At 36.5% G+C, this 27,117-nt stretch overlaps 1 protein-coding gene across 2 annotated transcripts in view; it reads right to left on the bottom strand.

Moving 5' to 3' along the window:
• The window catches only part of CDK13 (cyclin dependent kinase 13), a 137,407-nt gene that overhangs the window by 75,711 nt on the left and 34,579 nt on the right, over nucleotides 1-27,117 (bottom strand). For both annotated transcript variants that reach the window (XM_015133682.3, XM_015133681.3), the window contains exons 3-5: nucleotides 21,136-21,306; nucleotides 19,300-19,439; nucleotides 16,796-16,966 (exon numbers count right to left, since the gene is read on the bottom strand). In XM_015133682.3, coding sequence (XP_014989168.1) covers nucleotides 16,796-16,966; nucleotides 19,300-19,439; nucleotides 21,136-21,306 — 482 coding nt within the window. The remainder of the gene's footprint in view (nucleotides 1-16,795; nucleotides 16,967-19,299; nucleotides 19,440-21,135; nucleotides 21,307-27,117) is intronic.

The raw sequence follows: 27,117 nt of genomic DNA on the forward strand, positions 1-27,117 counted from the left end.
TGCAGAGTTAAGGAATACATTATATTTTAAGAAATAATGATTATAATAGTAACATGAAATGTTTATCTAGTATTTAGCACATGCCAGGTTCTATATTACATCCTTAATTACTCTCTAACAACTTTTACTCTCCAGCATTACATTAATATGCTTGTCAATGATCCCACACCTTGACCAATTTTTTAAAAAGCCTTCTTTCTCCCATACTAACATCAATGTAATGCCAGTCAAATTTCCATCAGTATGTTTTCAGACCTTATATCCATCTAAAATGCATAAAAATAAAATCTTTTTTTTTAAGGGGGAAAGAGAAGGAAATAATTATCCACCAGAAATTAAAATATACTATAGGGTGGTGATAATTAAAGCAATATGATATGGTGGCAGGACATACAAAACCATCAATGAAACAGGAAATTCAGAACATGTGGGAATTAAAAAAAAAAAAAATAACGTGGGAATTTCATACGGGCTAAGATTGCAGAACAGTGTAAGATAAAAATAAAAGATTAAGATCACTGAGTATTTCTTCAAACTATAATAGAAGTTTTTTTAAAACACAAAAAAATTCCTATTACTCTGCCAAGGATTCAGCCTTCCTAAGCATGAGAGAAACCACCCTTCCAAAATTTTTTAAAAAAAGCCCCCAGACAGACAGATGTGATCACATAAAGATTTAAAATAACAACACAGAAAAACAAAGGGCAAGCAATAGAAATGGGAAAATTATTTGACACATGAAACACATAAAACATTGATATTTGTATTTTAATATCTCTCTAAATCAGTAAGAAAATATCAAAGGAACAGGCAAATTCACAAAAGAAATGGCAAAAATTATGGGAAAAAAGTATAATTTCACAAACAATAAGGAAAAAGTATTACTTTCTCTTATCAGATGGGCAAAACCATAAAATCAATAATACACTGTGTTTCAGTAAACTACATATTCCCACAAAATTTTTATTAGAATGTAAAAAAATTGAATAAACTTCCTTATAAGTTAATTTGGCTATACCTATTAACACACAAAAGAATTACATCATTTAACTAGCAATTCCAATTTTAGGAATGTATCCTACAAAAGTCCCAAACAAATACACATAGATTTACACTTAATGATGTTTGGTAAAGCACTGTTGAAGAAACTAAAAACCAATAACCGAAATATTCATCTATATGGGCAAGCTTAATAAAATACAAAATATATCTAAATTACAGAATTACAGAATACTATCTCTGCTTTTTAGGTGGCTATATCATGGCATATAAAGATAACTATTTTGCAGAATATTGCATATTAATGCCTCAATTTTGAAAAAATTCATGAATAGAATAATGCGCATGCTTGTTTTGCACAAAAAAATTGTGTGGAAAGAAACTGAAAAAACGTGACTCACATCTCTTCATCATTGGCCATGGTATTCTTATCTCCTACATATTCCCCTTCTATCCATTTATGCTTTTTATTTCTATATTTCCACTGTTTTAACCAAATCAAAAATGATAATTTTATAATTCTAAAAAAATCTAGTGAGAAAAATTTTTTAAAACACTACCACTTTTGACAGATAAAAAGTTTGTATCATTTAAATTACATTTATTTTATTATGGCGAGGCTGGATATTTTTTCTTTTTTCTTACATTTACTGGAAATTATTTTTTTCTTTTTGCCCTGCCTTATGTACTTTTACAGTAAATCTTTAATGAGGTATAAAGAAGAATTATGCCTCCTTGTTTAAAAGTTATGCCACAGTTCATATTTCTCTTCAACATCAGATGATATATTTCTATAAATATAGAACACCTGGTACAATACTCCCAAACTTTAGCATCTGACTTTCAACAAAATTCTAAACACAAACTGAAACAAGTAAGAAACCGGCAAGTTTTATACGGTAATTGCATGATGGATCAACTACTATATAAAGTCTCTCCTATCACATGGCATAGTAAGAGTGACATCCTAGTACATATAGGTTGACTCTAACAGTAATCATGAAGAAAGAATGGTGACAATACTTCACATACTGTCTCACTTATGTCTCACAACAACCCAAAAAGTATAATGATCTTCTTGTAACACTCAAGCTCAGAGACACTAAATAATTTGCCCACATTCACACAACTACTATGTGGCAAAAGTAAAACAATCCCCCAGCCTCACTGTCCTCTACTTTTCACGATGAAAAAACAGCAGTTAATCATTACCTTCCTCCAAGAGGTACCAAAAACTGCACAGCAACATAACAGGTAACTTTTAGCTTAATGCGCTCTAAATGGCACTCTGCCACTTCCACCCATCACTGCTGGCATTTCTCCCAGTGCAGAATTTAACTGCAGAATTCTATCTGTTCTTGTTGGCTATAGTTATCTCAATGTCAAGAGCATCTGCTCCTTAACTTCCTCTTCTACTCTCCATTTCTAACCTGTACCAAGGCATCTGCTCTTTGTATTTCCCTTATTATCTGCTCCTGAGTTTCACTTGTCAGTCTTCCTTTCGCTGCCAGTTTGGGTTTGATCGCAACCAATGACTTGTTTTTTCTTTCTGGTGGGTTAACCAATTACTCAGAGCTAATCAGATGTGACTGAAACTCTTCACAATTAGAGACGGCTTCTAAGCTTTCAGAAAATGTTTTTTTTTTTTTTTTTTAACTTCTGGATCAACTCCATTCTTGAGGCTTGATCTCCACATAATAAAATTTCACTAGAGGACTAAAACTAAAATTTTTATTTCTTCCAAAATTCCATCCCACCTGCCTAATATTATATTAATGATCTAATTCTGCCCTCAAAATCAATCTACTACCAAGCTAAACTTTACTGCTGTGTGCTTACTATGTGCCATATTCTATGTGAAGTACTTCCCATGGACTATACCAGTAAATAATCACAACAAACCTATGAGTTAGGCACTATTATCCCATTTTCCAGATGAGGAAAACAGAGTATAGGATACTAATTCATGCTCTTAACCCATTATACATATTACCATCACTATTACCTTACACCGCCTGTTCCAAGAGCACGTATTTCTAGTGCTCTAATGTACTGTTCAGGAAATAGTGACATGGGAAATGCACTCCCCACCCTACTTTCCATTCCTATCCTACTCCCTTCCCTACTTGCCCCGTTTCCCTTTCCATTAAACTCCTAACAGTCCCTTTGCCATGTATCATCTCCTGATGGGCATCTAACACATTCTGATCTCTCTACGTTCTTTAAATTTCAACACGTGGTACTAACTCTATATTTCCTTGAAACCCAGAGAAGAAAGTCATTCCAAATTAAGATTTGAGCTTTTTTCCTTTAGGACATTATTTGGTGTATCTTAACTAAAACACATTCCTCTATCTTCTAGCAATTATTTGATTATTCTGAAACAGATGACAATCTATTTTATACATATTTTTCTTCTCAATTCAACTCACCCCTCAAAAAAATTTATTGATCACTAACATCAGAAAAACATAGAGAGCAAGAAAACCAGACGCTTGAATAACTTTTAATGTTAGTCAAAACATGAACATTTTTACTATGTAAATCATATAATTAAAATCAATTAAGAAAAACACTAATACCCTAGTTAAAAAAGAGTAAAGGACCTAAACATGAAAATAGATGGTTAAAGAAATATAAATGGGCCAGATACAGTGGCACACACCTGTAATCCCAACATTTTGGGAGGCCAAGGCGGGTGTGATCACTTGACCCCAGGAGTTCGAGACTAGCCTGGGCAACATGGTGAAATCACATCTCTACAAAAAATCACAAAAATGAGCCAGGAGTGCTGGAATGTGCCTGTCATCCCAGCTCCTCGAGAGGCTGAGGTGGGTGGATCACTTGAGCACAGGAGGTCAAGACTGCAGTGAGCTGAGATGATTGCGCCACTGCACTCCAGCTTGGGTGACAGGGTAAGGCCCTGTCTCAAAAAAAAAAGAAAGAAAGAAAAGAGAGACAAATATACATGGCCTCTACATATAAGAAACTATTCAAGCTCCATAGAAATTTAAAAATAAAAAGACAAGACAGTCCGGGCGCGGTGGCCCACAACTGTAATCCTAGCATTTTGGGAGGCTGAGGCGGGCAGATCATGACGTCAGGAGTTCAAGACCAGCCTGACCAATGTGGTGAAACCCTGTCTCCACTAAAAATACAAAAATTAGCTGGGCGTGGTGGCACACGCCTGTAGTCCCAGCTACTTGGGAGGCTGAGGCAGAAAAATCACTTGAACCCGGGAGGCAGAGGTTGCAGTGAGCCGAGACCACACCACTGCACTCCAGCCTGGGCAACAGAGCAAAACTCTGTCTCAAAAAAAAAAAAAAAAGACAAGACAGCATTTTTTGCCTATTAAATGCCCAAAGATAAAATAAAATCACTACAAATGCTGTTTGAAATGTACAATAAGCACTGTATTATCATTTTTTGAAAAAAGTAGAAGTTTTTGGATATTTTGGTTCCTTGGCATAGTATTCAAGGTCTAGCACCTTTACAGTCTCATCTTTTATAACAGAGAGACACCCCTCTCACCCCAGTATTTATCCCTCTCAATTTGCACTGTATTTTAATTAAACACAGAATTCATAGGAGCTAGTTATGGTTTTCTTCCTTAAATAACAGCTTTATTGAGATATAATTCACATATCATACATTCAACCACTTACAGTGTTCAACTGGTTTGAGTGTACTTGGAGTTCTGCAACCATCATCACTACAATGAATTTTAGAACACTTTCATGATCCTAGAAAGAAACCTCACAGGCATTAGCAGTCATTCTCCATTTCCAATCCCCTCCCCATGTCTCTGGCAATCACCAATCTATATTCTGGTAATATTTGGTGCCTATTCTAGATATTTCATATAAATGGAATCATATAATACATAGTCTGTTGTGACTAGCTTTCTTCCACTTAGCACGTTTTCTTGGTTTATCCAAATAGTAGCATGTATCACTTCATCTTGCTTAATTTTTTAAAATTGTGGCAAAATACACACAACATAATCTTAACTATTTTAAAGTGTACAGTTCAGTGGCATTAGCATATTCACACTGTTGTGCAACCATGATTTCCATCCCTCTCCAGAACTCTCTTCATCTTGCAAAACTGAAACTCATTAAACAGTAACTCCCCATTCCCCTCTCCCTTAAGCCCCTAGTAACCATCATTCTACTTTCTGTCTCTATGAATTTGACTACTGTAGGTACCTCACATAAGTAGAATCATACATATATTATCTTTGTGACTGGCTTATTTCACTTGGCATGTCCTCAAGATACATCCATGTTGTAGCATGTGTAAAAATTTCCTCCATTTTCAAGGCTTAACAGTACTTAATTGCAGGTACATATCACATTTTGCTTATCAATTCTTCCATCCAAGGACACATGGATTGCTTCCACCTTGCAGCTACTGTGAATAATGCTGCTATGAACATGAGCTTACGAATCTCTTTGAAATGCTGTTTTCTTTTTTTTTTTTTTTTGGACACAGAGTCTCACTCTGTCGCCCAGGCAGGAGTGCAGTGGTGCAATCTCAGCTCACTGCAACCTCTGCCTCCCGGGTTCAAGCAATTCTCCTGTCTCAGTCTCCCGAGTAGCTGGGATTACAGGCACCCGCCACTGCATCCAGCTAATTTTTGTATTTTTAGTAGAGACGGGGTTTCACCATGTTGGCCAGGCTGGTCTCCAACTCCTGGCCTCCGGTGATCCGCCCACCTCGGCCTCCCAATGTGCTGGGATTACAGGTGTGAGTCACCGCGCTCAGTCTTCGATTTTTTATTATTTTTTTTTAAATATTTTATTTGACAAAGTCTCTCTCTGTCACCCAGGCTGAAGTGCAATGGAGTAATCATAGTTCATTGCAGCTTCAAACTCCTGGGCTCAAGCAATCCTCCCACCTCAGCCTCCTGAGTAGCTGGGAAAATGGGCATGTGCCACCTCACCTGGTTAATTTTTAATTTTCTGAAGAGATGTGGTCTTACTATGTTGCCCAGGCTGGTCTTGAACTCTTGGCCTCAGGTTATCCTCCCACCTTGGCCTCCTCCCAAAGTGCTGGGATTATAGCTATGAGCCACCACACTTAATGACAATTCTTTTGGAGATTCAGTAGTCAAATTTCTAGAATTCTATTTTTGATTTTTTGGGGGAAAGGCCATACTGTTTTCCAAAGCAACTGCACCATCGTACTCTCTCAGGAGCAGTGAGTAAGGGTTCCAATTTCTCCACATTCTCACCAACACTTATTTCCTAGGGTTTTTTTTGTTGTTGTTGGTGGTGGTGTTTTGTTTTTTATAATAGCCATCTTAATGGATATAAAGTGGTATCTCACTGTGGCTTTGATTTGCATTTCCCTAATTTGTTGAACATCTTTTCATGTGCTTATTGGCCATTTGCATATCTTCTTTGGAGAAATATATGTTCAGATCCCTTGCCTACTTTTTAATCAGGTTGTCTTTTTTCATTATTTAGTTCTAAGAGTTTATACATTTAAGATACAAGTCCCTTATAAGATATACAGTATACAAATATTTTCTCCCATTCTAAGTGTTGTCTTCTCATGTTAATAATAATGTCCACTAAAGGACAAAAGTTAATTTTGATGAAGTTCAATGTATCTATTATTTTTCTTTTGTTGCTCCTGCTTTTGGTGTCATATCTAATAAGCATCTATCTGCCCAATCCAAGATCATAAAGACTTACTCCTATATTTTCTTCTAATAGGTTTATGGTTTTAGCTCTTACATTTAAGTCACTGATTCATTTTAAGTTAATTATTGTATGAGGTATGAAGGGGTCCAACTGCATTCTTTTGTGTGTAGCTATCCAGTTATCCCAGCACCAGTTGCCGAAAAGCTATCATCCTCTGAATCATCCTGCCACCTTGTCAAAAATCAATTGAGCTTGTAAAATGTGTGGAATTAATTTCTAGACTCTCAATTCTATTATTTATCTATACATTTATCATAATGCCAGTGCCACACAATCTTGAGCACTCTAGCTTTGTAGGAAGATTTTTTAAAATTTATATAAATTTACAAAAATAGAGATGGGGTCTCACTATGTTGCCCAGGATGGTCTCAAGCTCCTGGACTCAAGTGATCTTCCCGCCTTGGCCTCCAAGGGGTTGGGATTATGGGCATGAACAACCATGCCTGGCCTGTAGGAAGATTTAAAATTGAGAAGTGTGAGGGTTCCAACTTTGTTCTTCTGTTTTAAGATTTTTTTTTTTTTTTTTTTTTTTTGAGATAGAGTCTCCCTCTGTCCCTCAGGCCAGAGGGCAGTGGCGCGATCTCGGCTCATAGCAAGCTCTGCCTCCCAGGTTCATGCCATTCTCCTGCCTCAGCCTCCCAAGTAGCTGGGACCACAGGCACCTGCCACCACACCCGGCTAATTTTTTGTATTTTTAGTAGAGACGGAGTTTCACCATGTGTTAGCCAGGCTGGTCTCGACCTCCTGACCTCGTGATCCACCTGCCTCAGCCTCCCAAAGTGCTGGGATTACAGGTGTGAGCCACCGCGTCCAGCAAGATTCCTTTTGTTATTCTAGCTCCTTTGAATTTGCATATGAATTTTAGAATCAGCTTGTCAGATTCTGAAAAGAAGTCAGCTGAGATGTGATAGGAATTGTGTTGAATATGTAGAGCACTTTGAGTATTGCCGTCTTAATACTGAATTTTCTAATCGATGAATATGGAATGTCTTTCCATTCAGTCTTCAATTTCTTTCAATTATGTTTTCTAGTATTCAAGATACATGTCTTACATTTCTTTCATCAATTTATTTCTAGACATTTTATTCTCTTTTTAAATTGTTGACTTAATTCTACTTTGTTCATTACTTGTATACAGAACAAATGATTTCTGCATATTGATCTTTTGTGCTGGCACTTTGCTGAACTTACCTATTAGTTCTAATAGTTTTTTAGTGCAGGGGTCCCAACCCTAGTACTGGCCTGTGGCCTGTTAGCAACTGGGCCGCACAGCAGATGAGCAGCGGGTGAGTGAAGCTCCAACTGTTTTTTGCTTTGTTTTGAGATGGAGTCTCACTCTGTAACCCAGGCTGGAGTACAGTGGCATGATCTCAGCCCACTGCAACCTCTGCCTCCTGGTTTCAAGGGATTCTCCTGCCTTAGCATCCCGAGTAGCTGGGATTACAGGTGCAAGCCACCATGCCCAGCTAATTTTTGTATTTTTAGTAGAGATGTGGTTTCCCCATGTTATTCAGGCTGGTCTGGAACTCCTGACCTCAAGTGATCTGCCCACCTCGGCCTCCCAAGGTGCTGGGATTACAGGTGTGAGCCACCACACCTGGTCCTCCATCTGTATTTACAGTCAGTCCCCACTGCTCACATTACTGCCTGAGCTCCGCCTCCTGTCAGATCAGCAGCAGCATTAGATTCTCAGAGGAGCACAAACCCTAGTGTGAACTGTGCATGTGAGGGATCTAGGTTGCACACTACTTACAAGAATCTGATGCCTGATGATCTGTCACTGTCTCCCATCGCCCTGAGATGGGACCATCTAGTTGCAGGAAAACAAGCTCAGGACTCCCACTGATTCTACATTATGGTGAGTTGTTAATTATTATATATTATGATAATAAAAAAGTACACAATAAATGTAACGTGCTTGAATCACCCCAAAACCATCCCCACTTCCCCCACAGCCCGTGGAAAAATGGTCTTCTATGAAACCACTCCCTGGTGTCAAAAAGGTTGGGGTATACTGTTTTGGTGGAGTCCAGAGGATTTTCTATATTTTCATGCACAAATATACACACACACAAACTAAAGAGAGTTTTACTTCTTCTTTTCCCACTTGGACACCTTTTATTCCAGTTTCTTGACTAACTGTCCTGGCAAGAACCTCCAGTACAATGCTGAATACAAGTGGTAGAAGCAGATATCCCTGTTTTTCATAAGATGTCCTTTATCAGGTTGAGGCAGTTCCCTTCTACTTCTAGGTTGTGAAGTGTACCCTGGATTTAGGAGTATAAATTGGCACCTTTTTTCTGGAAAACAACTTGGTAATATATGTCAAGAAGTTTCAGAATTTAAAAACTTCGGTCTATCAATTCAATTCGTATTGATCTATTTAAGGAAATAATCAAATGTTAAAAAAAAAAAAAGTTTACCAATAAGGATATTAAGAATGGAAGGAAATCTGGTTCTAGTATCTATGACCCACTGACTGCTAGGATTGATGCAACAGCTGCTCATTATGTAAGACTTTTATCCTCAATACTTCATTCCTAACCAAACCAGTAATTAAGAATTGATTAGGACTTTTCCTAGCACATGAAGCCTCTGCTTTAGCTAAAGGCATATGAACAGTGGCAGGTACCTCCTAGAATATCCAAGCATAAAGCTTCAATAGAAGGAACTATAATGAAATGTCCAAAGGAACTTAAATACACAAAATGGAGGAATAAAATATAATTCAGGCTACATTTCACCCAAGTGACATTATGCCATTACAAAAGCATTTTATTAAATAAGACATTAAAAGAAGCAGAACCTTCATTTGGTAATAATCACATAGATGTGAGAAAAGAGACACTAGAGGAAAATATAGACAAATGATGATAGTGACAGTATCTGGGTCAACTTCTTTTCTCCTTTATACTTTGTTTTTCAAATAGATGACAAATATTTATTTTATAATCAAGCAAACAAAACCTACACATTGACATTCTTCTTTCTCCTCTTCTGCCCCACCCCAAAAAAGGTACTAACTCTACAAAGTAACAGTACTACACCAGAGGGGTAGAATCCTAAAACTATGAATCCCTGACCCTATATCTTAATTGTAAATTTCACATAAAATTCCAGATAAAAGTAAAATGTAGAATGGAGACTATTTTGTAAGTTTTATCTTTTACATAACATAATGGATAACACAATATAGGTAACCCCCACTATGAAAGAAAAAAAAGTAACTTATGAGTGACTTTCAACCCTGCCTTAAATGTGCTGCTGGAAGCCCCACTGTTACAGAAACATGTTATTTTCAATTAAAAAAACCCTGCAAGTTCATTTCTCTTTTTAGGAGGGGAAAAAAAAGATAACACAGTTTACAGTTGCTAAGAACAGACTCCTTAGCAAAGCTCCCTGACTTATTGGGTATGTTCCACAGTGAGTTATTGCTTAAGTTTGTTCACTTCTTTTGAAACTTAACACCTTCAACTGAAATTCCAACAATTACACATTAACTAACAATAAAGAAAAATCTCTAGGCAGAAACAGGTTTGTCATTCATATATAAGTTTGATTCAGTTCTAGCAGTGTTTGCAGATTCTTCTGGTTCCAGAAACTAGGTTGAGTTAGGGACCAGATTTGGTTTGTTTAACATCCCCAGTATTCAGATGGGCATTATTCAATGCTAAGATAATGAAAATGTTCTGTAACTTCACTGTCCAAAATGTAGTCGGTAGCTACATGTAGCTACAGAGCACTTGGAACATGAACAGTGCAGTTAAGAAACTAAACTTTTTATTTTATTTAATACTAATTAACTTAAATAGCTACATGTGGCTAGTGGCTACTGCACTGGCCAGCCCAGCTCTATCTAGAACCTAGCACAATAAACATTTGTGGTAAGAAAGAATGAACAAATCAATGTTGCTTTCTTCTCAAACCTCAGGAGATATCAGCAGTTCTAAACTGCGGGAATATAAATTCAGGCCTAGAAAAACACAAGGTAAATAATTTGGAAGCTAGGTATTCTTTAGGGGATATGCCAGTCTTTCATTGTCTTGTAAAAACAAGTCATGACAACTAATAATTAGAATGCCCTCCACTATACCTATCCAAACTGCACCCACCTTTAACATTCCACCTATTCCATAGAACCTTCCGAACTCTCCATTTCATTCATTCACTTACTCAAAATTTAATGATAATCAACTGTGGGCTGCACACAATGAATACAAAGAATAAAATTCAGTCCCTGCTCTCAGAAATACAGTAAGAATAAGATATGAAAACATGACAAGTTATATGAAAATACAAGTTATGGCTGGGCACGGTGGTTCACGCCTGTAATCCTAGCACTTTGGGAGGCCGAGGTGGGTGGATCACGTGAGGTCAAGAGTTCAAAACCAGCCTGGCCAACACAGTGAAACCCCGTCTCTACTAAAAACAGAAAAAAATTAGCTGGGCGTGGTGGCAGACGTCTGTAATCCCAGCTACTCGGGGGGCTGAGACAGGAGAATCACTTGAACCCGGGAGGCAGAGGTTGCAGTAAGCCAAGATTGTACCACTGCACTCCAGCCTGGGTGACAGAGCGAGATTCCATCTCAAAACAAAAACAAAACAAAGCAAAAATACAAGTTATATGAAAGTACTATTACAGAATTATGTATGACATGCAATTCAAGTATACAGAAGCACCTAACAGTGTTTGTGAATCAGAGACTACAGAGGAAGTGACATGTGAGGACTTCTTCCCTGGACCACACAGTGACATGTTGCCACAAGCATTTACTATAGAATACTGTCTTCTGATTTTTAGGAAAATTCCACAGTAGAGTGCTCTAATTCGAATTCCTCATTATAAAAACACTAATATTCCAAGTATTACAGCTAAATTAATTAGGGGATAGTAATTATAATACTGATGTTTGGGTGTCCAGAATACCATGTTAAGTACCAAAACACTGTTTTGTTAAGTAGGAAGGTTTTATGTGAAATTTACAGTTAAGGTATAAGGTCACAGATTCATAGTTTTAGGATTCTACCCCTCTGTGTAGTACTGTTACAAAGCAGAGTTGGTACCTTTTTGGGGGTGGGGCAGAAGAAGAAAAAGAAGAATGTTAATGTGTAGGTTTTATCAGTAGAAACAGGTACATTTCAGTTGACGAATTTTTTAAATCTGAACACTGAAAATTTACATCTTGAAATAAAGATCAATGACTCGAGTTTTTACTTTATACAGCATAAAAGTCTTCTCTACCAAGAGAATTTTTTTTTTTTTTTTTTTTTTTTTTTTTTTGAGACACAGTCTCACTCTGTCGCCCAGGCTGGAATGCAGTGGCACGATCTCGGCTCACTGCAACCTCTGCCTCCCGGGTTCAAGTGATTCTCCTGCCTCAGCCTCCGTAGTAGCTGGGATTACACGCACGTGTCCCCACACCCAGCTGGCCTCTTGGCCAGGCTGGTCTGGAACTCCTGACCTCAGGTGATCCACCCGCCTCAGCCTCCCAAAGTGCTGGGATTACAGGTGTGAGCCACCATGCCCAGCCTACCCAGAGAATTGTAAACAGCACTAAAATGTTTAATATTTAATTAAATATTATTTTACTCATTCAGAAAGTATTCTTCTATAACTTTATAATCCTCAGTGAAAGGAAGAAAGTAACAAAGAAAAGCTTATATCGCAAATTAATTCTATTTTCAGCAAATGCATCTCCATTCACAATCTGTTATAATATAAACACTGAACAGTTCAAAGACTTTTTGAACAGTGAAATATGAACATAAATACTGAAACTAATGTAAGTAACTGCATCCCACTCTCCTTCCATACATGAAGAAACTGAGTATCTAGAAGAACAGGAAAAGCTCTCTGATCCCAAAACCCCACCTTGTTAACAATAAAAGATTTAAAAAATCAGACAAAAAGGTTCAAAGTTCCCTTCAAAGTGATTAAAAGAGATGAAACTACATGAAGATGAAAGAGTTAGGAGGAAATTTCAGAATCAGTTTATCCCCTGTCCATTCCCCCAATTAGTTTAGAAAAAGTTTCTTCAGGCCAGGTGTAACAACTCACACCTATAGTCCCAGCACTATGGGAGGCCGAGGCAGGAGGATCAATTGAGCCCAGAAGTTTGAGGCCGGCCTGGGGAACACGACAAGCCTCATCTCTACAAATCACTTTTTTAAAAATTAGCCAGGCATGCTGTCATGCGCCTGTGGTCCCAGCTGCTTGGGAGGCTGAGGCAGGAGGATCGCCTGGGGTCAAGTCTGCAGTGAGTCCTGATTGCATGCCACTGCACTCTAGCTTGGGTGACAGAATGAGACCCTGTCTCAAAGAAAAAACAAAACAAAACAAACAACAACAACAACAACAACAAAAAAAAAAAACAAGAAAAAGCCTCTTCAGCATCTGTTTCTGCACAAAAATATACCCATGACTCGGTGATACCACTTAACCTTCTGTTTCTTAAGAATAATTCCTTCTTTAAGATGAAATAAAATTTCACTTTTGGCAGGGTACGGGGGCTCAAGCCTGTAATGCAAGCACTTTGGGAGGCCGAGGCAGGCAGATCACTTAAGGTCAGGAGTTCCAGACCAGCCTGGCCAACATAGCGAAACCCCGTCTCTACTAAAAACATAAAAATTAAAAATTAGTTCACTGTAGTGACGTACACCTGTAATCCTGGCTACTTGGAAGGCTGAGGCACGAAAATAGCTTGAATCTGAGAGGCAGAGATTGCAATGAGCTGAGACCATGCCACTGCACTCTAGCCTGGGCAACAGAGCAAGACTTGGGTCACAAAAAAAAAACAAAAAAAATTTTTTTTACTTTCAATAATTAATTGAAATTAATAACCTTCATGATTAACTTTTTCTCATTTTTAAGTAAAGCCAAGTTTTAAGAAAATATATTTATGATGTTTTCCTTTTTTTTTTTTTAGACACAGGAGTCTCGCTCTGTTGCTTAAGCTGGAGTGCAATGGTGCAATCTCGGCTCACTGCAACCTCCACCTCCTGGGTTCAAACAATTCTCCTGCTTCAACCTCCTGAGTAGCTGGGACTATAGGCACGCACCACCATGCCTGGCTAATTTTTGTATTTTTGGTTGAGATGGGTTTCACCATGTTGGCCAGGCTGGTCTCGAACAACTCCTGACGTCAGTCGAGTGATCCACCCACCTCGGCTTTCCCCAAGTGCTGGGATTACAGGCATGAGCCACTGCACGGGGCATTTATGATGTTTCTCTTACACAACTAATAGCTTAGTTAGTTATAACAATGCAATGTTTATATTTTTAAAAGTTAATATTTTTACTTGATTTTTGTATTGTTTCTAATTTTCATATTTACATTGTTAAGTCTAAACTTTTACTTTTTAATGTTTATACATTCCAATACACTCATTTTAGACTAGCCCGTAACATTTAACCAGTGTTACTGAACTGTCTTTATGCTCTAACTAGACAATTAAAATTAGTTTAATACCACACAGTATGGCAATCACAATTAGCATAATGTCATACAGCTACCGTGGTCAGGATTAGACTTCAAATCTAGTTCCCTTTTCAGAAAATATGTTGCTTCATCATAGTTCCCATCAAAATTATTAGATTCATTTAAGAAAGAATTATGTTTTAAATTTTATAACTTCTCACATACACTAATGCATTTAACTAATTCCAGGTACCTACACGTAACTTCTCACATAGTAAAACACATTCCTATTTATCATAACTCATAGAATTACAAACAGGATTATGGTAGGAAGAAAGATGATGAAGAGTGCAAATAACATGAAAATCTATGATTTCTGAAGTGCAGCGCTAGGCACTGAGGAGAAATATAACTAAAAACAAAGCAAAAAAAGGCTCAGGGAATTTATAACCTGATAAAGAAAATAAATTATGACCATAATTGTAATACCTGGAAGACTATTACTACATTCACAGATAGTACTGTTTAAGTATTAAAGTATAAATAGGATTATTTAAAAAAATAGATCTCATATATTCATTCAGCAATTAGTCATTCAGCACATTCCATGGTCCAGCCACTGAGCTAGGTAGGAGGCACAACAGTGAAGAAAACAGGTATGGTTCCCATCTATCTGCACAGAAACAAGTAACAAACCATTATAATTATTCCCACTTATTAGGAAATATTAAATTGTCTGTGTCTATACGTAGTGAAAAGTGGGAAGACTGATAAGGTAAGGCCTCACTAATGAATAAAGCAACATTCAGGCTGAGACCTCAGGCGTGAAAAATTAGCCTTTCAAATTGTGCATGTGTGCATGTGTGAATGAGTGTGTGGGTATGTGTGTGTCTGTGAAGCCTGGCGGGCAATCAAAATGGCATAGATGGGATTGGAGAAGCAAGCAGGGAGGTGATCTCACAGATCAAAAAAGCAGGACGGCCCAGGTATGCTGGAGGAAAAGCAAATATACTAATTTAGCTAGAGCATGAGGTTAATGCAAAACAAACAGCATTTGCACAATACTTTCACGTTGAAAAGTCTTAATTCTTACCATGATAGATAATGTTTCCCTTTTATGGATGAAGGGATAACAGACTCAAAAGGGCTAAAAGCCTTACTAATAAGCCCATACCACTAATACACTCAGTCTCAAGACCCAGATATTCTAATTCAAGTCACACCAGTACCCCTTCTACCACACAATAAGTAGTAATGAAAAATAAAGTTGAAAAGACAAACCAGGGTAAAAGTCAGGCTGAGAAATGCAAGCTTTACTAGGGACAAAAAGTAACAGAAGTGACATCAATTAAAAAGATGATTCTGAACTCCATATTGTACTTTCAAAAAGTTCCTTTATGCAAAATAACTACCATGTAGTTTATCAATCATTTTGAATTGTGTCCCCCAGAAGAGTGAGAGTGAGAGTGAGAGTGAGAGTGAGAGTGAGAGTGAGAGTGAGAGTGAGAGAGAGAGAGAGAGAGAGAGAGAGAGAGAGAGAGAGACTGTGTGTGTGTAGCTGGGGAAGACAGAAGGCTAAGTACCATGTTCAATCAGAACATTCCTACTTTAATCTTTTTCTTTTCGTTTTGAGAGACAAGGTCTTAATCTGTCACCCAGATTGGAGTGCAGGGTGCAATCACAGTTCACTGAAGCCTCCATCTCCTGCACTCGAGATCCTCCTGCCTCAGCCTCCTGAGTAAATGGAACCACAGGCATGCACCACCATGCAGGGCTAATTTTCTGATTTTTTTTTGTAGAGATGGGCTCTCGTTATGTTGCCCAGGCTGGTCTTGAACTCCTGGGCTCAAGTGCGCCTCACACCCTGGACTCACAAAGCGTTTGGCTTATAGATGTGCAACACTGTGTCTGTTTTATGTTAGATTTAGTCTGAAAAAAAGTTTTGCTGTTTGCAAACCTCAGAATATAGTCAGTAAACTTTGGTTCTACAATCTCATGAAGATTTAAATATAAGATTCATATAAAGATCCTATATTTACATCTTAAATATAAGATTTAATATAAGATTGTATAAAGATTTAAATCTAAAATCTAAGATGTAAAACATACCAGCAGTAGAGCACTGCTTTCACCCATCATATGCCCTATAATAACTACTTTAATAAGCAGGCTAATTTTTTTTGTCAGCTTCTCTACTAAATAATAACTATACATATATACATACCCCACTATAGATTATTAAAGGCAATTTCAAGTATGATTTTTGCCTCCACACTTTCAGAAATAATACATATGCCTACCATAAAGTTTCCTTGTATGTTAAGGCATTTGTAACATAAAAATGTAGAGTAAAAATACTACTACTACGAACTGGTTTTTCAACTACTAAAAAATGAACTCTAAAAACTAGACACTGATGTCAAAAAAAAACACGTATTACTAGTGAATACTTTATGTGTAACATTGGCAAATACCCTTTATGAAGTTTACTCAAAACCCACTAAAGTAAATCAATCAATTCTTCAACTCTACCAAACTTAAAAATATAGTTTCACATTAGAGCAATAGTATCTAATTACTCAAATAGTCAAATCTATTAAAAAATTTGCAAGTTAGCAATATTAATCATGAATACAAAGAATTAGTTATTTAAATATGCGCACATACCTTTGTCCTTCTTGAAATCCAAAGCATCTTCTTTATCAGTCACTATTTCCTTCATATTGATAATACTCTGATGGGTAAGCTGCCGGAGAATTTTAATTTCTCGAATTGCTGTAATTGGAAAGCCTTCCTTTTCATTATCCAGACGTACTTTTTTTAAGGCTACCATTTCTCCTATTAAGGAATTTAATAAAATCAGGTTACCAGCTGACAAAAGCAGATGACATTTTTCTTAACTTTAAATGTATTTTAATTTAATTCTGTTCTTACTTCTCAAAAATACAACCCACAAAATACGTTTGTTTCCAATATACCAAATAATACTTATAGTTCAAAAAAATTAAGTCCGTCATTGAACAAATTATGTAATATTTATATAAACCAGGGAATACTATACAACTGTTAAAAATGAGCTAAGTCCAAATATATTATGCTCCCCATTTATATATTCAGTGAATAAAGTAAGATGCTTTTACATTCACTTGGAAAAAAATAAAAAGAAAACAGAAAGATGCTAGGCCGGATGCGGTAGCTCATTCCTGTAATCCCAGCACTTTGGGAGGCTGAGGAGGACAGATCACGAGGTCAGGAGTTTGAGACCAACCTGGCCAACATAGTGAAACCCCAACTCTACTAAAAACACAAAAAATTAGCTGGGCACCTGTAACCTCAGCAACTTGGGTTGCTGAGGCAGGAGAATCACTTGAACCTGGGAGGTGGAGGCTGCAGTCAGCCGAGATCACACCACTGCACTTCAGCCTGGGCGATAGTGCAAGACTCCGCCTCAAAAAAAAAAGATGCTGAAGACTGGGTATAGCACACTGTCATTTTTTTTTTTTAAAGTGAACAAGGGAAAGACAAATATAGCCCATATGCTATGTATGCATAAAATTTCTCTGAATAGAGAAAAACTCTTATCAGTGAAAAAAATATGCTCAGACATATTACTTGCCCAAACCTGGCCAGTTACCTAGTAGTAAAACTGGAATTCAAAATCCAGTTACTTGCCTCAAAAATATACGTTCTTCCCCACTACACTAAATTGTCACGTAATTTAAGTATGAGTCAGCTTTGTATCAGAAATGATCCAAATAGAAAATGAAATACACACACATACACAAAGTCTATTATAAGAAAAAATTCACTATAATAAAGGTTTGTTCATTCCACTTCTTTGGAGAAAAAAATGTTCTTACAAATTTTCTAAAAGAAGGAGGTGTATTCTTTTAATCATTACAACTTATTCTATTAATTTTAATGGAATGCCTTCTATATTGTGTATGAGTCCTGGTTTTACTTAACAGTTTTAAAAGTTGTAATTTAATGTTTTTGATAACACATCATTATAAATACTAATTATTACTCTATGAAGTAATTGCCCTCAGTAGTTTCTAACAATAAAGTCACCTCCCATATACTATATGGCCTCAAATAGCTGTGCTGTTTTAATCTACTGGTTTTTTTCCTTGAGACAGAGTCTCGTTCTGTTGCCCAGACTGGAGTGCAGTGGCGCAATCTTGGCTCACTGCAACCTCCACCTCCGGGGTTCAAGCAATTCTCCTGCCTCAGCCTCCCAAGTAGCTGGGATTATAGGTGCCCGCCACCACACCCGGCTAATTTGTGTGTTTTTATTTTATTTTATTATTTTCTGAGGTGGAGTCTCGCTCTGTCATTCAGCAGTGGCACAATCTCAGTTCACTACAACCTCCACCCCCTGGGTTCCAGCCTCAGCCTCCCGAGTAGCTGGGTTTACAGGCATGTGAGACTATGCCCAGGTAATTTTTGTGTCTTTGGTAGAGACAGGGTTTCTTCATGTTGGCCAGGCTGGTCTCAAACTCCTGGCCTTAGGTCATCTCCCTGCCTCTGCCTCCCAAAGTGCTGGGATTATAGGCATGAGCAACCATGCCCAATCTATTGGTTTATTTCAATAAGCAATTATGAGTAAAGAAAGATAAAATACTAGCTCTATGCATTATTAAGTAAAATACATAGCTTCTGACACAGCTACTTTTTGCTTCTCCTGTGAAGCCTTTTAAAACTTTCTCTGAGTTCCTGATTATGTTATGAAAGATTAAGCTGCTAAAATTGACCTCCAAGGATAGTTACTGCAGGAGAAAAATTGAAGGCTAAATGAAAGTGTTGTGTAAGGCTTATGACAAAAAAAAATTTACTAGTAAGATTAATTCAGGTCAAGATACCTTTCCCTCTGATTAATAACAGTGTAAGAATTACTCACCATAAAAGAGGAAAGAAAAACTAAATCCTACCATACAGTATATCACAAATACTAAAGGAACACTTTTTAAAATATATACATATACAAACTCACTTACATGTACTCATAACTTACAAAATGCATATACAGAATAAAATTAAAAACAAGATGAAACAAAAGCACAATAAATTTGAATTTTTTTGGAAAATTTCCAAAGCTAAACATTAGAAAAGAAACACAAACTAAGTACATTCCGTAGGCCCAAAAGATCCCCAGAACTTGGCATTCTTACCAGTGTCTTTATCCCTGGCTTTGTAAACTTGTCCGTAAGTACCTTCTCCAATAATTCCGATGATATCAAATTTATCCACGCAGCGTTTTCCCCAGTCAATATCTTTTTCTTTGATTTCACCATAGCGAGGCCCACATATTCTATCAAATATAGTTCTAAAGTTTTTATATACAATCAAGCAAATTGAATAAACTGTCTAATAACTCAATATGTACTTGCCACCCAATTGTATATTCTTTATTCTTCCCTACTCTTGCAGTATTTATCATCATCTATCCAAAACAAGTAACACTGATTTGGTATTGTAAGTTATCATAAAAATTGAGGTATCATTTCTATATACTGACTCTTCTTCTGTAGACAAGTATTTAAACTGAGAAAAAAAGTAGTAGAGCTTGTATGAAGGGTTTTCAAAAATAAAATGTAATTTTTCAATGAGTAGATGAAACCAACACTAGTAAGAGTCAAAATTCTCTAATCAATCTCCAGGGAGTTTTATTTTTCATCCATTAACAATATACATAATCTACTTTTAAAAAACAAGAGTTTGATAAAGAATGTTAACAAAAATCTAACTATAAAACTTATTGACAAATTTAGACTTATGGCTGGATGAAATCATCTGAAAAACATCAAAAAAAAAGATTTTGCAGTCTAAGAGAGTACAAAAGGTATTAATACAACCAACTCTCATGAATCCACATTTAAGCAGATACAGATGGATAGGTAGGACAAAAATCTTACATTCTTCAAAAAGATACATAATTTTGTAGTATTTTAATATTATAGTAAATCACAGAAATTCAAGTAAAAGAATAAAATTACAGTGCTCAAGAAGAGAGTATTTTTTGGCTTTTTTTTTTTTTTTTTTTTTTTTGGAAACAGGGTCTTGCTTTGTCGCCCAGGCTGGAGTACAGTAGCACACGATCATAGCTCATTACAGCCCTGACCTCTTTGGCTCTGGTGATACTCCTGCGTTAGCCTCCTGAGCAGCTGGGACCACAGGCATGCACCACCACACCGGGCTTTTTTCTTTCTTTTTTTTTTTTTGTAGAGATGGGGTTTCCCTATGTTGCTCAAGCTGGTATCAAACTCCTGGACTCAAGTGATTCTCCCATCTCGGCCTCCCAAAGTGCTGGGATTACAGGCATGAGCCACTGTGCCCGGCCAGTTTAGAAAACGACCTCAAACACACACACTACATACTACCTCAACTGCAATTCTAAAATCAGATCTAACTTAAAGTCCTCACTGTCCCTTGGTTAGGAAGTTTAAAAAAAAAAAAAAAAAAAAAAAAAAAGCACCAGTGTTGCCCGCCTTTAACTGATTAACAGGTTTTAAGGGAAAAAGGTCTCTCTGGGCACTTACTTGAAGCTAATTTAGGATACAAATTTCAAACCACCTTCTACTCCACCTCTTGCAAAACAAAGAATGTATTTGTTTATAGGAGAAAATGGAGCTAAAAGCAAAGGTAATAGCAGCTTGCCCATTACTAATTTTATTTGGGCTCACTAAATGCTGACTTCTACTCTGCCCAATTTAAGTGTTTCTGTGTTCAATCTCTTAATAACAGAAAATATCTTAAACAAATACAATACCCCAGGAAATTAATACATTACAAATTATGAAGGAAAATTAAATTTGGTTTTATTAGTCACTGTGAATAGGAATGCAAGCAATTATGAATTTTTTCAAAACTGTAATAGAATTCATATATTTAAGTTGAAAGAATAAGTACATTTTTTATTTTAAACCTTAATTTAGTGTTTTATGAACTTCTGATGACCCAGAATCACTGCCGGTCAATTTAAGAGCAGGTAGAAAGCAAGCACATACTTAGGCCTCCTTTTACTATGTAATTGTGTTGCTGTTTTCTTTTCCTCTGGACTTTTTGAGAGATCATCTCCTCCTGGTAGCTCAGGGGGCAGCGGTAAATCAGCAAGAAGACATCGGAGTTTCTTTTCTACTTCTTTTTTAACTGCTTTTACTGAAATATTTCCTCGTAAGCTAAAAGTGAAAGAAGTCAGACAAATAAAAATTTTGTTAAGTAATAAAAATGTGCTTATGTCTTACATTTAAGCAGCAATAGTCATGAATATTCAACAATATTTCACATTATAAGACTATTGTCTGAGTTTCTTTCTAGCTAAAGTAATACACTATACTCAACTGTAAAATGCAAAATTTGGGGTAAAAATGATACAGAATTAGGTAAAAACTAAGGAAATCTGTATAAGGTAGGAACTTTGTATCAATATTGATTCATTGTTAACTAATGTACCACAATGATGTAAGATATTAACAGTAAGGAAACTGGGTACAGGGTATTCAGGGTCCCTGTAGTATCTTCATAATTTTTCTATAAATATAAGACTGTTATAAAAATAAAGTTTATTTTTTAAAACAATACAGAATTAACTATAAAACTGTACATTAAAATTGAAAATCAACTAAACATGCTTTGCATAAGAACTCAGTTTTGCAAAGCATTTTTTTTTTTTTTTTTTTGAGATGGAGTCTCACTGTCGCCCAGGCTGGAGTGCAGTGGCAGGATCTTGGCTCACTGCAACCTCCACCTCCTGGGTTCAAGCGATTTTCTTGTCTCAGCCTCCCAAATAGCTGGGATTACAGGTGCCTGCCACCACACCCGGCTAATTTTTGTATTTTTAGTAGAGACGGGGTTTCACCATGTTGGCCAGGCTGGTCTTGAACTCCCGACCTCAAGTGATCTGCCCGCCTTGGCCTCACAACACCCAGCTGCAAAGCACTTACTTTGATTCTGGTAGAGACACAAAAGATGTTTTACTGTAATAAATAAATGAAAGCACATGATAGTATTTATCTTGCCCATTTAAATATCCACAGCTAATTCAGCTTTGACCCTTTTCAGGGTTAATTAATTTTTCTAAATTGGACAATGATTCTTCTAATTTTTTTAAGATTCCAGCCTACTAGAATTACAGTTGAAATTTAAACTCCATTAGCTTTGTACTTTTTATGAATGCATAAAGAGCTCTGAGTTTTAAAGTATATCTTAACTTGGCAATTTATTTTAAATTTCCCTGATATGACAAAGTACGTCATCTAATATAATGTGACATGTTGAAAGAGAATCTCATAATGATAATAAAATTTGGACTTCACATACTGTCATAGCAGTTGAGTCCCATAGTGAAAAAATTTATTCCAACTACACTGCTGTGATCAGAAATTACTGAAGATATTATTATCAATGTAAATAATTTAATTGTAATTATTCTCCTATTCATGTTGAATAATAATACTGTAAAACAAATGAATCCTTTAATACCACTTGATAAAAACTTAATAATACCATCTGATAAAAACGACCTAATAATCATAGTAAATGTATGTCCTGTGTTACTCACTGAAAGGTTCTTTAACAGAGAAAAAACATGCTTTAAAAGAAACTGGTTTGTAGTTTTGTTTTGTTTCTTTAAGACGGAGTCTTGCTCTGTTGCCCAGGCTGGAATGCAGTGGCACAATCTCAGCTCACTGCAACCTCCGCCTCCCGAGTTCAAGCAATTCTCCTGCCTCAGCCTTCTAAGTAGCTGGGACTACAGGCACGCATCACCATGCCCGGCTAATTTTTTTGTATTTCTAGTAGAGATAGGGTTTCACCATGTTGGCCAGGCTGGTCTTGTACTCCCGACCTCAGGTGATCCAAAAGAACTGCCTTGGCCTCCCAGAGAGCTGGGATTATAGGCGTGAGCCATCATGTCAGGCCTGTAGTTTTAATTTTAAAATAATGTATCACACAGCCCACTTCTCAATTTTCCTCTCCCTCCATTCAGCAAATATTGATTATGAGCTTCCATGTGCTAGGTATTTTGTAAGGCACTGGAAATTTAACAACAAACACATTAAGCTACAGTTTCTTTCAAAAAAGAGCTTACAGTCTGGAAGACAGGAAGTAGGATAAAGTGTTATACAAACAGATTCCTAGAGTAATGTAGTAGCTAAAGGGTAGCTAAATCAAGTCTGAAATACAGTAAAGGCTTCTTTCTAGAAAAGGTATCACCCGAACGCCAACTGAAAATAGGCCTATTTAGAATAACTTATTTGAAAACCATAGTCTCTAACTTGTAATGAGGCTTTAGTCAAGAGTTATCTGAAGATTCAATCAACATTTCTGAAAGCAAAAAAATAAAGTTTTAATTTCAGTTATAATTTAAAACTTAAAAAACTATCTATATTAAATGTTATTATATTAACTATCAAATATTACTTTCCAAGATTACATAATTTAAAACATTTTTGAGTATTTGCAATAATCAAATAGAAAATGTGCTTTTAAAAACACTTCCAGACACCACAGCAACAAAAATAAAATGCCTTAAAAAGAAATACACACATGCAACAGAAAAAAAATAAAACATCTGACTGAAGAACATAAAATTAGATCTGAACGAATGAAAAGAAACCATGTTTTAATATGGAAAACTAATATTATAAAGCTGTCTCCAAATTATGACTCTATTACATTTAATAGAGTTTCAAAAAAATCCAAGAAAGTTTTTTTTTTAAATACAACTTGACAACCTGACTGATTATAAAATTTATTTAAGAATAAAGGCAAAAGAACTGCCAAGAAATTTCTGAAAAAGAGAAATTAAGTAGGATTTGCCCTGTCAAGCTATTCAAAGATCTAGAACTACAAGCCAAAGGCTGGTTGAAGTCAAAGGATATATATTATTCAGTCTATCTAATGTTTTATAAAGAACTATGAATTGTGAGTAATTTTAAATCCAAAGATTTACGTAATATTCAGGTTCTAGGCTTCCTCTTTTAAAAAAGCAAAAGTTCTAAGACAAGCTTAAATTCTTGTAGAGCAACATTGATGTTGCAGCTCAACAGCAGAGCTGTTTACTCATCACAAATTTACTTCATTCCCTTCATTTTTATATTACTGTTTGCCCCTAAAATAGAAATTTGAGTTTGGGAGCCAATATACCATGTATCTAAAGACATTACAATGGTAAGATACTGACAAATAAAATATGTTAAAGAAAAGAAAGTAGAGAAACAGATATATGTAAGAATTTTTATATATGGAAATTAGTGAGATGAATTATACAATAAACAGTACTGGTAACAACACTGGGTTGGGGGAGTAAAGAATCAGAACACTTCTTTACACTATAACCGAAAGCAAACTTCTATGAGATCTGACTTAACCTTTTTAAATTTTATAAACCTAGAAGTCTTAAAGAAAAGAGAATAGATTTGACTAGATAAAAATGGAAAACATTCATACAACCAAAAGCAAAACAAATGTCAAAGATAAGCAATAGATTCTGAGAGGCAAAGGTCAGCATCTCTAACATAACAACTAAAAACCAATTTGAAAAAGGGAAACAACTTTAAGGAAAAGCCAGCACAGAATACAAGCAAGCAATTCACCAGAAAAATAATAAATAACCAATAAACGTTCTAGAAAATACCATACCTCATTATCAGAAAAATGCAAAATTAAATAATTACGTATTTTAAAGAGTGTCAAAATTGACACTATCCAAAACTGTTACGGCAATTTCATACATCTGGGTGCATAAATTGGTATACAGCCTTATTAAGACATAATTTGGCAGTTTCTATCAAATTTTTAATGTGTGTACTTTGACATGTTAACTGTCCTATAAAAATTACCTAAATATACATAAAATATTAATATATAAGGAGAGTTTAATAGCAAATAATTATAAACCTAAGTATCCATTAATCAACAGAAGAACACGATACATCCATTCCTGTAATAAGAATATCGGGCCCATCTATACCAACATGGAAAGATCTCCAACACATTAAATGAAAAAGCAAGTCAAGGAACATTATCCATGGTATGATCCTAATTTTAAAAATAATAATAAAACAATCACATTCTCTGAAAACACACAGATTACCATCTATCTCATGATTTTGTAGGAAAACAGACTGCAATTTTGGGAATGAAGCAAAATTCAAAGTGAGCCTAACATATACCTTTGGCAAGGAAACACGAAAAAACAAATGAGGTCATGTCAAAAAAATAAAAGAGTCAGCTTATAGCAGCTTCCACTGGCCAAATTTCAGACAATGTGAGGGTCAAAAGGAATAGTGGCTATTACTATTAGTAACACAGAAAATAAATAAAAATCCACGAGAGTAGAATGATTAAATGGGATACGGGGAAACATGTACATACAAAACAAGGCCAGCTAATGTTAAAAGGAACGGCAGAATTAGAAAATAACCATTTTCAATTTGTGCAGCAGCAACGGAAAAAAAAAATCACCATTTGCAGCCCCTACTATAGTAACTGAATTAGACAAATATCATTCATGGCTGCTAAACCATTAGGTGATAGGTTGTTGGGAAAAAGGATATTCAATCACTGCCAAAACTATTACCCTACAGCTCACTTCTAATTGCAAAGAGGAAAATGTACCCTCATACATGAAGAGACCTTACAGTTGGTCATCCACTTAACCAAGTGATCACATCACTACTAGCAGAGTAAGACAATCTGGTATTTTGGTCCTCCTGTAACAACAGCATAAAATACATAAAATCACCTCTTAAATATTCTGGCTAAAAAACTGTGTATTCTTTATCTAAACAAAGCACAAGTAATTTCCAGATTATGGGAAATAAAGGGATTAGAGAAGAACAAGTTAAATGATACCAAGAAGAAATAATCAGATAAATCCAAAGGTGAGACATTCTGTAAGATTACTGGCCCAGACTCTTCAAAAAGTCATGGGGCTGGAGACAGGGGGTGGGTGGGGGAGAGTACTGATTACTGATTATATATAGTGCATGATATTATTGTTTATTTATATTAGATTAACTACTGTTGATTTCCTTGTTATCACAATAATGATACTGTGATCAAGCAGGAGACTGACCTTATTCTTGGGAGATGACTTAAATATTTACGGTATAGTAAAAAGAAATATATACACAGCCGGGAGCGCTGGCTTACGCCTGTAATCCCAACACTTTGGGAGGCCAAGGCAGGCAGATCACAAGGTCAGGGGTTTGAGACCAGCCTGGCCAACATGGTGAAACCCCATCTCAACTAAAAATACAAAATTTAGCCAGGCATGATGGTGTGCGCCTGTAATCCCAGCCACCCCGAAAGCTGAGGCAGGAGAATTGCTTGAACCCAGGAGGCAGAGGTTGCAGTGAGCCTAAATGGCACCACTGCATTCCAGCCTGGGCAACAGGGCAAGACTTCATCTCGGGGAGAACTATACACACACACACACACATACCCTCATTAGTTCTCTTAAACAACTAGAGATGGAGCGTGTGTGTGTGTGTGTGTGTGTAATTTTTTCCTTTTTTTGAGACAGGGTCTCACTTTGTCACCCAGGCAGGAGTGCAGTGGCGCAATCACAGCTCACTGCATCCTCAACCTCTCGGGCTCAGGTGATCCTCCCACCTCAGCCTCCCAAGTAGCTAGGACTACAGGCATGCACCACCACAGCCAGCTAATTTTTGTATTTTTTGTAGAGATAGGGTTTCGCCATGTTGCCGAGGATTGTCGCAAACTCCTGGGTTCAGCCATCTGCCCATCTTGGCTTTCCAAAGTGCTCATTACAGTTTGGGATTACAACTGTGAGCCACCACACCCGCTGAGACGGAGCATCTAAAACAAAATGTAACTTCCATCCAGTAAACACAGATGCTAACTGTATTATTCTTTCAGTTTTTCTAAGTGCTTGAATACTTTCAAAATAAAAGAAGTATGAGGGAAGGGGAGAATTTACTTAGACATAATAAAACAGCAAAAACAAGTGGAGTAGAGGTTTG

The sequence above is a fragment of the Macaca mulatta genome, chromosome 3 (assembly GCF_049350105.2).
Source record: "Macaca mulatta isolate MMU2019108-1 chromosome 3, T2T-MMU8v2.0, whole genome shotgun sequence".
In the NCBI taxonomy this organism is placed as follows: domain Eukaryota; kingdom Metazoa; phylum Chordata; class Mammalia; order Primates; family Cercopithecidae; genus Macaca; species Macaca mulatta.